General features: G+C 44.1%; 2 protein-coding genes across 3 annotated transcripts in view; one reads left to right on the top strand and one right to left on the bottom strand.

Annotated features, from left to right (window-relative positions):
* NPHP4 (nephrocystin 4) overlaps window positions 1–18,109 on the top strand; it is a 570,758-nt gene that overhangs the window by 505,319 nt on the left and 47,330 nt on the right. The window lies entirely within an intron of this gene.
* On the bottom strand, window positions 8,816–14,839 carry LOC143933332 (uncharacterized). Its single transcript, XM_077456200.1, has 2 exons — window positions 13,355–14,839; window positions 8,816–8,830 (listed from the first exon to the last, which is right to left on the bottom strand). Exons 1-2 carry the CDS (start codon window positions 14,837–14,839, stop codon window positions 8,816–8,818), a joined length of 1,500 nt encoding a protein of 499 aa, XP_077312326.1.

The following is an 18,109-nucleotide window of genomic DNA, read 5'->3' as shown; positions in this document are numbered from 1 at the left end:
CTGCAGCCATTTTAACTGTGGGCAGCTGAAGGTGCTGCCTGTTCACTTCCTGGATTTACACAAAGGCACACCTCCAGCTCTGCTGCTCTCATTGGCCCTCTTCTGAGAGAGCTGTGCGTGATGTCATAAGCCTAGGTTTTTTACCAGACAAGAAACAGGAAGTGGGCTGTATAAGGGATTTACTGGCAGAAAAAAAAATGTTTTAATATCCAAAGTTAAAACAAGAAGGGCAGAAGATTTAATAGATGGAAAGATGAAAAAATGACGGAAGATCCGCTTTAAGAAATTCTGTTTCCAGGTTGAATGACCCACTAGCCCAGGCGCACTGCTCTGCCTACCTGCTGCTGGTATCGGGAGGGAACTACCAAGAATGGGAATTTTATCAGGGAGATGTTCCTGCTGAACCCCCCCCCCCCCCCATATAGAGAATCCACTGTGAGATTCAGCTCAGCAGCACCCACCCATAATAGAAATATCGATTTTGGGATGGACTAACCTTTAAAGTGAATGTCAAAAGTGAAGATAGTATAGGTGTAGCCCTAAAACCTGAAAGGGGACACTGATTTGCCCCAAGTTCCTTTCCCAACGTAAAATACTATATTACCAAAAGTATTGGGACACCTGCCTCTGTACACACATGAACTTTAATGACATCCCAGTCTTAGTCCGGAGGGTTCAGTATTGAGTTGACCCATTCTTTGCAGCTATAACAGCTTCACCTTTTCTGGGAAGGCCTTCCACAAGGTTTAGGAGGGTGTCTATGGGAATGTTTGGCCATTCTTCCAGAAGACGAGAAGGCCTGGCTCGCAGGCTACACCAATTCATCCCAAAGCAATCGCACGCCGCTTAGCTGATTACAGGAGAGCCACAAGAACTGAATTTACCTGGCCTGAAGAGCAACCGATCTAGGATGGGGGCTACATAGGGAACATCTAAAAATTTTAATTGTGCATAAGAAGTAACCTGAAAAATCGGCTTTGTCTGGAATGCCTCCTGAGAATAGCAGTGCACTTCCTGCTATGTGAGGGTGCCTAGGCCCTCCTGTACCTAAAATCGCTTGGCTGTATATCAGCAGGAAGAGATCTCAGGCACTGCTGCCTCTGGTCTCCAGAGATTTGGTGATGTCACTACTTTGCTGATCAATGTTCTCCTTGCTGAAGGATGTGGCTTAAGGAAGCAAAGCCCTGCCTCTACCAAGATGGCTGCCTCCATATAGCAACAGTGCAGAACAAGGCATAGTAAGCCAGTAATGCAGGAGCGAGGAGCCGCAGGGAGGGCACAGGCACTACTGGGGACTAGTCCCTTGGTCTCTGTTGGCCTTTTTTTTTTTTTTGGACACAACTTCAACTACAGAGTTCGGTTCCCCTTTAAATCTGGATTATTAGACTCGACCTTCCTCTGAATCATAGATTGTTCTACTTTCCTTGCTTCATGTTATCCTGGTGGACTTTTCTGTTTTTACGTTAAGTAAAAGTTGATATTTAGAAGTTTTGTACAGGTCACAAAGCACCTCTGAAAATAACAGTTTGCAGGACTCGGCAACGCGGAAAATAGGCCAAATGATAACTTTACCACTTGGAAGGGGAATAACCGGCCATTAAATCAAGTTGGCTTGGCTGTTCCTGCCACAGAACATCTGCCGGGCGGGAAAGGTTAGAGAACGTAAATCCATAATTTAGAGTCAACCTATCGACAAACTAACATCGCCTGCTAATCCGAGAGTTCCTGTGCCTCTTGTACTGACCACCCTTTACTTTACGGAAACGTACAATGGCCTTTTATCAGTTTTATTCACCTTTACTTAAATGAAGACGTTCATAGTTCAAAGAAGAAAACATACAAAAACAGGCAGTCTTTTCACATTTTATGTATATACACTATATTGTCAAAAGTATTGGGACACCTGCCTTTACACGCACAATAACTTTAATGACATCCCCAGTCTTAGTCCGGAGGGTTCAATATTGAGTTGGCCCACCCTTTGCAGCTATAACAGCTTCAACTCTTCTGGGAAGGCCGTCCACAAGGTTTAGGAGGGTGTCTATGGGAATGTTTGACCATTCTTCCAGAAGAGCATTTGTGAGGTCAGGCACGGATGTTGGATGAGAAGCCTGGCTCATAGTATCCACTTTACTTCATCCCAAAGGTGTTCTATCGGGTTGAGGTCAGGACTGTGCAGGCCAGTCAAGCTCCTCCACCCCAAATTCGCTCATCCATGTCTTTATGGACCTTGCTCTTCCCACTGATCACCAATGTAAGGAACATTCTTCTCACTGATCACCAATGTAAGGAACATTCTTCTCACTGATCACCAATGTAAGGAACATTCTTCTCACTGATCACCAATGTAAGGAACATTCTTCCCACTGATCACCAATGTAAGGAACATTCTTCCCACTGATCACCAATGTAAGGAACATTCTTCTCACTGATCACCAATGTAAGGAACATTCTTCTCACTGATCACCAATGTAAGGAACATTCTTCTCACTGATCACCAATGTAAGGGACATTCTTCTCACTGATCACCAATGTAAGGACCATTCTTCTCACTGATCACCAATGTAAGGAACATTCTTCTCACTGATCACCAATGTAAGGAACATTCTTCTCACTGATCACCAATGTAAGGAACATTCTTCTCACTGATCACCAATGTAAGGAACATTCTTCTCACTGATCACCAATGTAAGGAACATTCTTCTCACTGATCACCAATGTAAGGAACATTCTTCCCACTGATCCCCAATGTAAGGAACATTCTTCTCACTGATCCCCAATGTAAGGAACATTCTTCTCACTGATCCCCAATGTAAGGAACATTCTTCTCACTGATCACCAATGTAAGGAACATTCTTCTCACTGATCACCAATGTAAGGAACATTCTTCTCACTGATCACCAATGTAAGGAACATTCTTCCCACTGATCCCCAATGTAAGGAACATTCTTCTCACTGATCCCCAATGTAAGGAACATTCTTCCCACTGATCCCCAATGTAAGGAACATTCTTCTCACTGATCACCAATGTAAGGAACATTCTTCTCACTGATCACCAATGTAAGGAACATTCTTCTCACTGATCACCAATGTAAGGAACATTCTTCTCACTGATCACCAATGTAAGGAACATTCTTCCCACTGATCACCAATGTAAGGAACATTCTTCCCACTGATCACCAATGTAAGGAACATTCTTCTCACTGATCACCAATGTAAGGAACATTCTTCCCACTGATCACCAATGTAAGGAACATTCTTCCCACTGATCACCAATGTAAGGAACATTCTTCCCACTGATCACCAATGTAAGGAACATTCTTCTCACTGACCACCAATGTAAGGAACATTCTTCTCACTGATCACCAATGTAAGGAACATTCTTCCCACTGATCACCAATGTAAGGAACATTCTTCCCACTGATCACCAATGTAAGGAACATTCTTCCCACTGATCACCAATGTAAGGAACATTCTTCTCACTGACCACCAATGTAAGGAACATTCTTCTCACTGATCACCAATGTAAGGAACATTCTTCTCACTGATCACCAATGTAAGGGACATTCTTCTCACTGATCACCAATGTAAGGACCATTCTTCTCACTGATCACCAATGTAAGGAACATTCTTCTCACTGATCACCAATGTAAGGAACATTCTTCTCACTGATCACCAATGTAAGGAACATTCTTCCCACTGATCACCAATGTAAGGAACATTCTTCCCACTGATCACCAATGTAAGGAACATTCTTCCCACTGATCACCAATGTAAGGAACATTCTTCCCACTGATCACCAATGTAAGGAACATTCTTCTCACTGACCACCAATGTAAGGAACATTCTTCTCACTGATCACCAATGTAAGGAACATTCTTCTCACTGATCACCAATGTAAGGGACATTCTTCTCACTGATCACCAATGTAAGGACCATTCTTCTCACTGATCACCAATGTAAGGAACATTCTTCTCACTGATCACCAATGTAAGGAACATTCTTCTCACTGATCACCAATGTAAGGAACATTCTTCTCACTGATCACCAATGTAAGGAACATTCTTCTCACTGATCACCAATGCAAGGAACATTCTTCTCACTGATCACCAATGTAAGGAACATTCTTCTCACTGATCCCCAATGTAAGGAACATTCTTCTCACTGATCACCAATGTAAGGAACATTCTTCTCACTGATCACCAATGTAAGGAACATTCTTCTCACTGATCACCAATGTAAGGAACATTCTTCTCACTGATCACCAATGTAAGGAACATTCTTCCCACTGATCCCCAATGTAAGGAACATTCTTCTCACTGATCCCCAATGTAAGGAACATTCTTCCCACTGATCCCCAATGTAAGGAACATTCTTCTCACTGATCACCAATGTAAGGAACATTCTTCCCACTGATCCCCAATGTAAGGAACATTCTTCTCACTGATCCCCAATGTAAGGAACATTCTTCCCACTGATCCCCAATGTAAGGAACATTCTTCTCACTGATCACCAATGTAAGGAACATTCTTCTCACTGATCACCAATGTAAGGAACATTCTTCTCACTGATCACCAATGTAAGGAACATTCTTCTCACTGATCACCAATGTAAGGAACATTCTTCTCACTGATCACCAATGTAAGGAACATTCTTCTCACTGATCACCAATGTAAGGAACATTCTTCTCACTGATCACCAATGTAAGGAACATTCTTCTCACTGATCACCAATGTAAGGAGCATTCTTCTCACTGATCACCAATGTAAGAAACATTCTTCTCACTGATCACCAATGTAAGGAACATTCTTCCCACTGATCCCCAATGTAAGGAACATTCTTCTCACTGATCACCAATGTAAGGAACATTCTTCTCACTGATCACCAATGTAAGGAACATTCTTCCCACTGATCCCCAATGTAAGGAACATTCTTCTCACTGATCCCCAATGTAAGGAACATTCTTCTCACTGATCACCAATGTAAGGAACATTCTTCTCACTGATCACCAATGTAAGGAACATTCTTCTCACTGATCACCAATGTAAGGAACATTCTTCTCACTGATCACCAATGTAAGGAACATTCTTCCCACTGATCCCCAATGTAAGGAACATTCTTCTCACTGATCCCCAATGTAAGGAACATTCTTCCCACTGATCACCAATGTAAGGAACATTCTTCTCACTGATCACCAATGTAAGGAACATTCTTCTCACTGATCACCAATGTAAGGAACATTCTTCTCACTGATCACCAATGTAAGGAACATTCTTCTCACTGATCACCAATGTAAGAAACATTCTTCTCACTGATCACCAATGTAAGGAACATTCTTCTCACTGATCACCAATGTAAGGAGCATTCTTCTCACTGATCACCAATGTAAGGAACATTCCTCTCACTGATCACCAATGTAAGGAACATTCTTCCCACTGATCACCAATGTAAGGAACATTCTTCTCACTGATCACCAATGTAAGGAACATTCTTCCCACTGATCACCAATGTAAGGAACATTCTTCTCACTGATCACCAATGTAAGGAACATTCTTCCCACTGATCACCAATGTAAGGAACATTCTTCTCACTGATCACCAATGTAAGGAACATTCTTCCCACTGATCACCAATGTAAGGAACATTCTTCTCACTGATCACCAATGTAAGGAACATTCTTCTCACTGATCACCAATGTAAGGAACATTCTTCTCACTGATCACCAATGTAAGGAACATTCTTCCCACTGATCCCCAATGTAAGGACCATTCTTCTCACTGATCACCAATGTAAGGAACATTCTTCTCACTGATCACCAATGTAAGGGACATTCTTCTCACTGATCACCAATGTAAGGAACATTCTTCTCAGTGATCACCAATGTAAGGAACATTCTTCCCACTGATCCCCAATGTAAGGAACATTCTTGTCACTGATCACCAATGTAAGGAACATTCTTCCCACTGATCCCCAATGTAAGGGACATTCTTCTCACTGATCACCAATGTAAGGAACATTCTTCTCAGTGATCACCAATGTAAGGAACATTCTTCCCACTGATCCCCAATGTAAGGAACATTCTTGTCACTGATCACCAATGTAAGGAACATTCTTCCCACTGATCCCCAATGTAAGGAACATTCTTCTCACTGATCACCAATGTAAGGGACATTCTTCTCACTGATCACCAATGTAAGGAACATTCTTCTCACTGATCACCAATGTAAGGAACATTCTTCTCACTGATCACCAATGTAAGGAACATTCTTCTCACTGATCACCAATGTAAGGAACATTCTTCTCACTGATCACCAATGTAAGGAACATTCTTCTCACTGATCACCAATGTAAGGAACATTCTTCTCACCGATCACCAATGTAAGGAACATTCTTCCCACTGATCACCAATGTAAGGGACATTCTTCTCACCGATCACCAATGTAAGGAACATTCTTCCCATTGATCACCAATGTAAGGAACATTCTTCTCACTGATCACCAATGTAAGGAACATTCTTCCCACTGATCGCCAATGTAAGGAACATTCTTCCAACTGATCACCAATGTAAGGAACATTCTTCTCACTGATCACCAATGTAAGGAACATTCTTCTCACCGATCACCAATGTAAGGAACATTCTTCCCACTGATCACCAATGTAAGGGACATTCTTCTCACCGATCACCAATGTAAGGAACATTCTTCCCATTGATCACCAATGTAAGGAACATTCTTCTCACTGATCACCAATGTAAGGAACATTCTTCCCACTGATCGCCAATGTAAGGAACATTCTTCCAACTAATCACCAATGTAAGGAACATTCTTCTCACCGATCACCAATGTAAGGAACATTCTTCTCACTGATCACCAATGTAAGGAACATTCTTCCCACTGATCACCAATGTAAGGAACATTCTTCTCACTGATCACCAATGTAAGGAACATTCTTCTCACTGATCACCAATGTAAGGAGCATTCTTCTCACTGATCACCAATGTAAGGAACATTCTTCCCACTGATCCCCAATGTAAGGAACATTCTTCTCACTGATCACCAATGTAAGGGACATTCTTGTCACTGATCACCAATGTAAGGGACATTCTTCTCACTGATCACCAATGTAAGGAACATTCTTCTCACTGATCACCAATGTAAGGAACATTCTTCTCACTGATCCCCAATGTAAGGAACATTCTTCTCACTGATCAGCAATGTAAGGAGCATTCTTCCCACTGATCCCCAATGTAAGGAGCATTCTTCTCACTGATCACCAATGTAAGGAACATTCTTCCCACTGATCACCAATGTAAGGAACATTCTTCCCACTGATCACCAATGTAAGGAACATTCTTCTCACTGATCACCAATGTAAGGAACATTCTTCCCACTGATCACCAATGTAAGGAACATTCTTCCCACTGATCACCAATGTAAGGAACATTCTTCCCACTGATCACCAATGTAAGGAACATTCTTCTCACTGATCACCAATGTAAGGAACATTCTTCTCACTGATCACCAATGTAAGGAACATTCTTCCCACTGATCACCAATGTAAGGAACATTCTTCTCACTGATCACCAATGTAAGGAACATTCTTCTCACTGATCACCAATGTAAGGAGCATTCTTCTCACTGATCACCAATGTAAGGAACATTCTTCCCACTGATCCCCAATGTAAGGAACATTCTTCTCACTGATCACCAATGTAAGGGACATTCTTGTCACTGATCACCAATGTAAGGGACATTCTTCTCACTGATCACCAATGTAAGGAACATTCTTCTCACTGATCACCAATGTAAGGAACATTCTTCTCACTGATCCCCAATGTAAGGAACATTCTTCCCACTGATCACCAATGTAAGGAACATTCTTCCCACTGATCACCAATGTAAGGAACATTCTTCTCACTGATCACCAATGTAAGGAACATTCTTCCCACTGATCACCAATGTAAGGTAATTCTTCTCACTGATCCCCAATGTAAGGAACATTCTTCTCACTGATCACCAATGTAAGGGACATTCTTGTCACTGATCACCAATGTAAGGGACATTCTTCTCACTGATCACCAATGTAAGGAACATTCTTCTCACTGATCACCAATGTAAGGAACATTCTTCTCACTGATCCCCAATGTAAGGAACATTCTTCTCACTGATCAGCAATGTAAGGAGCATTCTTCCCACTGATCCCCAATGTAAGGAGCATTCTTCTCACTGATCACCAATGTAAGGAACATTCTTCCCACTGATCACCAATGTAAGGAACATTCTTCTCACTGATCACCAATGTAAGGAACATTCTTCTCACTGATCACCAATGTAAGGAACATTCTTCTCACTGATCACCAATGTAAGGGACATTCTTCTCACTGATCACCAATGTAAGGAACATTCTTCTCACTGATCACCAATGTAAGGAACATTCTTCCCACTGATCACCAATGTAAGGAACATTCTTCTCACTGATCACCAATGTAAGGAACATTCTTCTCACTGATCACCAATGTAAGGAACATTCTTCCCACTGATCACCAATGTAAGGGACATTCTTCTCACTGATCACCAATGTAAGGAACATTCTTCTCACTGATCACCAATGTAAGGAGCATTCTTCTCACTGATCACCAATGTAAGGAACATTCTTCCCAATTTTTCTTTATTAAAAGTCTTGCAATCATTAAGCATAAAATCACAATATATAAATATACATAAATATATACATATTTACATAAATTAAAATGAATATAGCAAAACTGCTCTCAAACCAAAAAAAAAAAATACTTTACAGCAATAACATAAATCCTATTACGACTCACACCACTACACCAGACATAAAACTTGTGAGGTCAAGAAACAATCCCGCACCTATTATGCATGCAGCCCTTCTTCAAAAAGAAGATACTAACCAACAAAAGCTAAGGGAGTGAAAGAACCAGAAAAAGAAAAGAGCTCCTCACCCAGAGATGGGCAGTTCACCAAAGGCAGGTCTGATATTCCTCCACGCCCTTATCCAGACTGCCCGAGGCTCCCTGCCCTTCTCAAGACCCCGAATTTTCCCAACCTCACCCAGAATATCGTGCACCACCACCTCAACAGAGAGGACTTTCTTCCGCAGGGTAATCTGGCACCGTGCATTCCATGTGAAGTAACGGACAACTATACTAACTAAAAACAGTGTATCCAAATCAAAATCCCAGTGAGTCGGGAATGCCCCATACACCCACTCCGCATAACTCATGCGATAGAAAAAGGGGATGCCTAGAGCCCTCCCCACCCTTTTATACACCTCTATGTTAAAGGGACATTGGAGCAAAAAGTGGTCCATAGACTCCACTTTACCAACACACTCCGCTCTAGGACAATCCCGATCATCCACAGGGCGATGCTTCAAGTTCCCTCTCACATAGAGCCTTCCATGGAAGGCGAGCCAGGCTTGATCCCTAAACTTCAAGGGGATTCTTTCTAAATTGATTAAACGCAACCCTTCCCTCATTACAGAGCCTGGGCAATCCCTTAAGGCCAGTGACACACTGAAAGCAGAGCCCAAAATCCTCTTCTCCAGAAGCTTCCTGGGGAGGGACTTGATATCCTCCACTGTCACCTGCCACTGCCGAAGTATTTTCAGACACGGGGCAACATAAGCCGGGAGCTTGCCATGTCGGACTCTCAGACTTTTCACTGGCCCGCCATCTTCCCAGGATCGCAGAAAAGGCCTAAAACAAGATTGAAAAATACCCACCCATCCCGGCGGGTTCTCTGCTAGCATGTTACCAAGATTGTACTTTAAAAACAGCAGAGAAAAGAAAACTATTGGGTTGACCATTCCTAGGCCACCCTCCCGCCTAGACAGGTAAGTTACATTGCGTTTGATCAGGTTCAGCCTACTTCCCCATAACAGTTGGAAAAAGCAGCTGTACACCCTTGCATAGAGAGATACTGGCAAGATACAGACGAAGCTGACATATAAAAAAATTGGGACCAGGTACGTTTTGATCAAGTCAACCCTCTCCCTCAATGAAAGCTTCCATTTCTTCCAACTTGCTACTTTGGCATTGGCACACACCAACCTGCTTTCCCAATTTCGATGACCATAGTCACCAGGACCAAATTTGATGCCCAACACTTTAATTTCCTGCTGGGGCTCTGGGAAGGCATCCGGAAGTTCGAAGCTTTCACCTTCCTCACCCATCCAGAAAACTTCACTCTTTTCATGGTTGACTTTAGAACCAGAAGCCTCCGTGTACTGCTCTATCATAGAGACCACCTCCTGCGCCTCCTCCGTTCCAGAGACAATAACAGACACATCATCGGCATAGGCCACGACCTTCAAAGGTGGCACACCAGCAATGCCCAAAGGCACCCCGCACAAAGATCCACTCTCTAGCCTTCTTATGAAGGGGTCGATTGCGAATACATATAACAGGGGGCTCAGAGGACATCCCTGGCGCACACCAGAGCCAACCTCAAAAGGCCGTCCAACCCAACCATTAACCAGTGGGAAGCTCTCAGCCCCTTTATATAATGTCTTCAGCCAATCTATAAACCTCCCCTGCAGGCCGTATCTACCAAGTAGCAAATACAGGTACTCGTGATTGACTCTATCAAAAGCCTTCGCCTGATCCAATGCCAGCAAGTACTTTCTCCATCCAGCAGCCCTGCATCGTTCCAAAGCCTCCCGGACAGCTAAAACCGCTGAAAAGGTACTTCTACCTTGGACCGAGCAGTGCTGATGACTGGACAACAAATCGCCTGCCACTGACGACAAGCGCCAAAAAAGAATCTTCGCCAAGATCTTTCTATCAACATTGAGAAGACTGATGGGGCGCCAGTTCTCAATCATTGAGGGGTCTTTACCTTTTGACAGAAGAATCACAGCGGATTGCCTCATGGAGGGAGGGAGCGAACCTTCTTCTAGACAGCTGTTATAAACCTCCGCTAAAAAGGGAGCCAGAATGGACTTAAAACACTTGTAGAATTCAGCTGTCAACCCATCTGGCCCAGGCGATTTTTTGGTAGCCAGCTTCTCTATAGCATGAACTACCTCATCCACTGAAATTGGTTCTGTCAAATCCATCAAAGGCAATGTACCATTTCCCAATCCTGGAGTAGAATCCAGAAAGCTTTCCATCTTGTCCCGACAAAGGTCCTTTCTTCCCAGAAGGTCTGCATAATATGATCTGAAGATCTCCAGGATCCCTGATCTGGACTTCACCAGGGAACCCGTACTATCCCTCAGGCCTATGACCGTCTTAACTGCTATGCCTTGCTTACAGTTCTGGTAAGGATCAGGCGAGTGATATTTTCCATAATCCCTCTCCAGAACCAAGGAGGCATGCCGGTCGTATTGACACTTTCTAAGAAGAAACTTCACCTCAGAGATCTCCCCTGGATCTCCTCTATACGAGACAAGACGATCAAGCTTCCTCCGCAAATGCTGGTAGGCAATGTACATACCAAGCTGCTTCTTCTTACTTATGGCCTTGAAAAGTCCAATCGCCCTTTGTTTCACAAGCTCCCACCACTCTGACTTAGTGCTGCAAAAGTCCAGAATAGAAACCTGTGCCTGGAAAAAATCCTCAAAGGATTGTCTTACCTCTACGTCTTCCAGGAGAGCCGAATTCAGTTTCCAGGTACCCCTTCCCCTGGGTGGAGTGTCCGAGGCATTCAGAGTCACAGACAGCATACAGTGGTCAGAGAACTCCACCGCCCTCAACTCAGGAGCCGAGAAAGCAGAGTTCTCCTTTAAAAAAAACCTATCTATCCTACTCTGACTATTCCCTCTCTGAAATGTGAATCCCGTGCTGCCAGGGCAGTGCTTAATATGCACATCTACCAGGCCTGCTTGTCTCACCATATCTCTAAGAAAAACGCTATCGTACGCCAGCCTGTCTATGGAGCCTCTCCTGTCTTCAGGCCTAATTATGGTGTTAAAATCACCTCCAAAGACAACCTGCTGGGATGTAAAAAGGAAGGGCTTGATCTCTGTGAGGAGGCATTTCCTGCCCCATCTTGACTGCGGTCCATAGATATTAATCAGACGCAAGTCCTGCCCCCTAACAGAGACGTCCAAGACCATGCATCTCCCAATCTCTACCTCAATTACCCGCCGGCACGTTACCATATCGGTTTTAAAAAGGACCGCAACTCCGCTGCAGGGCTCTGCCGCAAGAGACCAAAAGGAGGGACCGCATCTCCACTCCCTTTTTGCTAGATGGACATCGGCCAAAGTATTGAGCCAGGTCTCTTGCAAAAATAAAATCTCGGCATCAAACTCGCTGAGCAAAAATAAGGCAATATCACGAGCTCTTGCAGATTTCATGCTGGCGACATTAATGGTCGCCACCTTTATCGGAGTGGGAACTGCCATCAGGATGATTGGGGTAGTCGTTTCTTAACCTTTGCCACACTCTCATCACCAGAAACAGCTCTCTTCAAACTATGTGACTCCCCCTCATCCATGGATGATAAAGAAAAAGATATATCAGACATCCCATCACCTGACAAAACTGAAAAAGGGTTACCAGGAGGAACCCCTCCTGGGTCCGACTCTGAGGAAGAAATAACTACTTTATTTGTCTTCCTCTTCTTCTTTTTCTTCCTCCTAAACGTCTCCCACCCCTCATCATCTGAATCCCCCTCAACAGAGGGTGAGACATGGGATATGGACACCCTTCCATCCGCCCCACCCCCATCCAGCACCCCCACATTCCCCTGACCACGTTTGCGCTGCCGAGGGACAGGGACTGGAGGCTGAGAAGGAAGATCCGCTAAACCTGCCCCCCCAGCAGCCTCCGCTAGTCTGGAGGACCTACGTACAGCAGGAATAGGGACAACCACATGGGGGACAGACTTAGGGACCACATCACTAGAGGGAACAGAATCTGAAACAGAAGGAACTGACACAGGAGGGACAGACTCAGGGACAACATTACCAGGGGGAACAGAACCTGAAACAGATGGAACAGACACAGGAGGGACAGACTCAGGGACAACATTACCAGGGGAAACAGATGGAACTGACACAGGAGGGACAACAACAGTTACAGCGGCCTGATCCTCCTTATCCAGCCTCTGCAGCTCAGCCTCCAATCCTTGCAGGTTATGTAAAGCCTCTGGACACTTACTGTAAGGATGGCCAAGCTGTTGGCACAGATTGCACCGAATTTGGGTACAATCTTTCGCCAAGTGGTCCAGACCCTGGCATAGCGAACACTTTTTACGGGTGCAGGTAGAGGCAAAATGGCCCTTTTCACCACATTTATTGCAGACTTTGGGCTGTCCCTGGTAGAAAATAGTCAGCCGATCTCTTCCCAGAAAAGCTGAGCAGGGCAGATGTTGGACTACATTGCCCAGCACCCCCAGTTTTAGTGACACCGTCCAGGCCCCTGTCCATATCCCATGCTCATCCAGGACCTTCCGCAGTGGAGTGAGGACCTCACCATATCGGCGTAGCCATACTATCAAATCAGCCTCTGGTATGGATTCGTTACGCACCAGGATGGTCACCGATTTTATCAGAGGCTGCCTGGAAATCACCTTTGGCACCAAACCACTCCACTGCGAAAGGCCCTGGCACCTCCTATGTCGCTCCCAAAATAAATCCAACCCCTCAGGTTTTACAAAAGATAAATCAAATTCATAACTCCCCACTGGGCAAATCAAAGCAAAAATATCCACAGCTTTAAACCCCATTTCCAAAATCAACTCTGCCACCCTCCCCCTCACTGGTGGGGTCCCCTCCCCCTCCCACTTGAACTGAACCACATTCCTCCTCCTATACCCACCACCAAAACCCCCTATATTGTGACCACCAATATTTACAGTATTCCCCCCACCCTCCTTGGTGCGACTCCCCACAACAGATGCATAACTCCCCATATTCCTCCCAGCAGAAGAGATATTTGTGTGTTTTGAACTGTCTGAGACATCTTTAGCAGATATCGATTGTACAGATTTGGTCTGTACAATCGATGAGTCTTTCCTCTGAGCAGAGAGAGAAATGTCATCTTTGCTTTTCCCAGCAGTATTAACCCCTCCACCATCACCACCACCACCCACCACATTCATTGTTTTATCATGACTGCCATTGTTAATACTTGCTGGTATATTCACATGTCCTGCAGTCTTCCCAGCAGTGTCAGTTCCCACTGCTGTGCTGGTGGAATCTTCAGCTGGCCTGTTCTCTTCCATCAGGACAGGGCTTTCTGCAGAGGACAGTGCAGGCTGGACTGACACATCCATGGCTTCCATTGCACATGGTGCAGTATTCTGACCCCCTCCCCCACCAGCATCAATCAGCTCTGCTGGAACACAGAGAGGCTCAGGTGAAGCAATCACATTGCAGGTGTCAGACACAGTGTGTGAAACACATGCAGCAAATGTGGTAGTGGAACTACAGGTCTCAGCACATGCGGGTGCAGCAACATCCATGTTCAGGGGATTTGGTGCAGGTTCATCCTCATTCCCTGGCTGATTCTTCTGAACATCCTCCGGGACCTCTGATGGATTATCAGACATTACAAGCTTGTCTCCTCTCAGGGGGGATTCCATCCTCTGGATGAAGGTCAGGGTGCCATTCTCACTCTCAACCCCCTGGCTGGTTGCCGCCGGCGACTCCAAGGCCTTACATGGGGGGAGAGGAGCAGAGGCAGATGGACCCGGGTCATCCATATGCTGAGGCTGATCCACTGAACACGATGAGGACTGGCTGACAAACCTTCTCTCGTTTTCAAACTTTTCTTTAAATGCTCCACTTTTTTCTTTTAGTTTTCCCAACAATAAAGTTTGCTGCTTTACTTTTTCCTCTAATTCCTGTAGCTCAGGTTTCATGGCGGTGCGATTCTTACTCCAGGCCTGGAAGTATTTGGCTTTGAAGTTTTTAAGCTCCACTCTCAAAACTTTAAGTTTCTCCTCCGCTCTCCCAATCGCCCTAAAGCGATTAACAACCTTAAGGCTGAAAACGCTGGCATCCATACCAGGGCCCGGACCCACAGACAGATCCTCCACCTCCTCCTCACTGGGCCCCGTGTCATCAGGGGGATCCATCTCAGGGCCTCCCCCAGGATCAGGCATTATTCCTGGGCCGAGCTAGCAGGCAAGGCCCAGGCTTGAAAAATGGGTGGTTCTCACAGAGAGCTCTTTGGGTGTGTCCTCCTCCTCCTTCCCACTGATCACCAATGTAAGGAACATTCTTCTCACTGATCACCAATGTAAGGAACATTCTTCTCACTGATCACCAATGTAAGGAACATTCTTCTCACTGATCAGCAATGTAAGGAGCATTCTTCCCACTGATCCCCAATGTAAGGAGCATTCTTCTCACTGATCACCAATGTAAGGAACATTCTTCCCACTGATCACCAATGTAAGGAACATTCTTCCCACTGATCACCAATGTAAGGAACATTCTTCTCACTGATCACCAATGTAAGGAACATTCTTCCCACTGATCACCAATGTAAGGAACATTCTTCCCACTGATCACCAATGTAAGGAACATTCTTCCCACTGATCACCAATGTAAGGAACATTCTTCTCACTGATCACCAATGTAAGGAACATTCTTCTCACTGATCACCAATGTAAGGAACATTCTTCTCACTGATCACCAATGTAAGGGACATTCTTCTCACTGATCACCAATGTAAGGAACATTCTTCCCACTGATCACCAATGTAAGGAACATTCTTCTCACTGATCACCAATGTAAGGAACATTCTTCTCACTGATCACCAATGTAAGGAACATTCTTCCCACTGATCACCAATGTAAGGAACATTCTTCTCACTGATCACCAATGTAAGGAACATTCTTCTCACTGATCACCAATGTAAGGGACATTCTTCTCACTGATCACCAATGTAAGGAACATTCTTCTCACTGATCACCAATGTAAGGAGCATTCTTCTCACTGATCACCAATGTAAGGAACATTCTTCCCACTGATCACCAATGTAAGGAACATTCTTCTCACTGATCACCAATGTAAGGAACATTCTTCCCACTGATCACCAATGTAAGGAACATTCTTCCCACTGATCACCAATGTAAGGAACATTCTTCCCACTGATCACCAATGTAAGGAACATTCTTCTCACTGATCACCAATGTAAGGAACATTCTTCTCACTGATCACCAATGTAAGGAACATTCTTCTCACTGATCACCAATGTAAGGGACATTCTTCTCACTGATCACCAATGTAAGGAACATTCTTCCCACTGATCACCAATGTAAGGAACATTCTTCTCACTGATCACCAATGTAAGGAACATTCTTCTCACTGATCACCAATGTAAGGAACATTCTTCCCACTGATCACCAATGTAAGGAACATTCTTCTCACTGATCACCAATGTAAGGAACATTCTTCTCACTGATCACCAATGTAAGGGACATTCTTCTCACTGATCACCAATGTAAGGAACATTCTTCTCACTGATCACCAATGTAAGGAACATTCTTCTCACTGATCACCAATGTAAGGAACATTCTTCTCACTGATCACCAATGTAAGGAACATTCTTCTCACTGATCACCAATGTAAGGAACATTCTTCCCACTGATCACCAATGTAAGGAACATTCTTCTCACTGATCACCAATGTAAGGAACATTCTTCTCACTGATCACCAATGTAAGGAACATTCTTCTCACTGATCACCAATGTAAGGAACATTCTTCCCACTGATCACCAATGTAAGGGACATTCTTCTCACTGATCACCAATGTAAGGAACATTCTTCTCACTGATCACCAATGTAAGGGACATTCTTCTCACTGATCCCCAATGTAAGGAACATTCTTCTCACTGATCACCAATGTAAGGAACATTCTTCCCACTGATCACCAATGTAAGGAACATTCTTCCCACTGATCACCAATGTAAGGAACATTCGTCTCACTGATCACCAATGTAAGGAACATTCTTCCCACTGATCACCAATGTAAGGAACATTCTTCCCACTGATCACCAATGTAAGGAACATTCTTCTCACTGATCACCAATGTAAGGAACATTCTTCTCACTGATCACCAATGTAAGGAACATTCTTCTCACTGATCACCAATGTAAGGAACATTCTTCTCACTGATCACCAATGTAAGGGACATTCTTCTCACTGATCACCAATGTAAGGAACATTCTTCCCACTGATCACCAATGTAAGGAACATTCTTCCCACTGATCACCAATGTAAGGAACATTCTTCTCACTGATCACCAATGTAAGGAACATTCTTCCCACTGATCACCAATGTAAGGAACATTCTTCTCACTGATCACCAATGTAAGGAACATTCTTCTCACTGATCACCAATGTAAGGGACATTCTTCTCACTGATCACCAATGTAAGGAACATTCTTCTCACTGATCACCAATGTAAGGAGCATTCTTCTCACTGATTACCAATGTAAGGAACATTCTTCCCACTGATCACCAATGTAAGGAACATTCTTCTCACTGATCACCAATGTAAGGAACATTCTTCCCACTGATCACCAATGTAAGGAACATTCTTCCCACTGATCACCAATGTAAGGAACATTCTTCCCACTGATCACCAATGTAAGGAACATTCTTCCCACTGATCACCAATGTAAGGAACATTCTTCTCACTGATCACCAATGTAAGGAACATTCTTCTCACTGATCACCAATGTAAGGGACATTCTTCTCACTGATCACCAATGTAAGGAACATTCTTCCCACTGATCACCAATGTAAGGAACATTCTTCTCACTGATCACCAATGTAAGGAACATTCTTCTCACTGATCACCAATGTAAGGAACATTCTTCCCACTGATCACCAATGTAAGGTAATTCTTCTCACTGATCACCAATGTAAGGAACATTCTTCCCACTGATCCCCAATGTAAGGAACATTCTTCTCACTGATCCCCAATGTAAGGAACATTCTTCCCACTGATCACCAATGTAAGGAACATTCTTCTCACTGATCACCAATGTAAGGAGCATTCTTCTCACTGATCACCAATGTAAGGAACATTCTTCTCACTGATCACCAATGTAAGGAACATTCTTCTCACTGATCACCAATGTAAGGAACATTCTTCTCACTGATCACCAATGTAAGGAA

This window comes from Lithobates pipiens, unplaced genomic scaffold, assembly GCF_037356315.1.
Source record: "Lithobates pipiens isolate NorthernLeopardFrog02 unplaced genomic scaffold, aLitPip1_a1.2 Scaffold_27, whole genome shotgun sequence".
Taxonomy (NCBI): Eukaryota; Metazoa; Chordata; class Amphibia; order Anura; family Ranidae; genus Lithobates; species Lithobates pipiens.
This window is presented reverse-complemented; position numbering and strand designations above follow the sequence as displayed.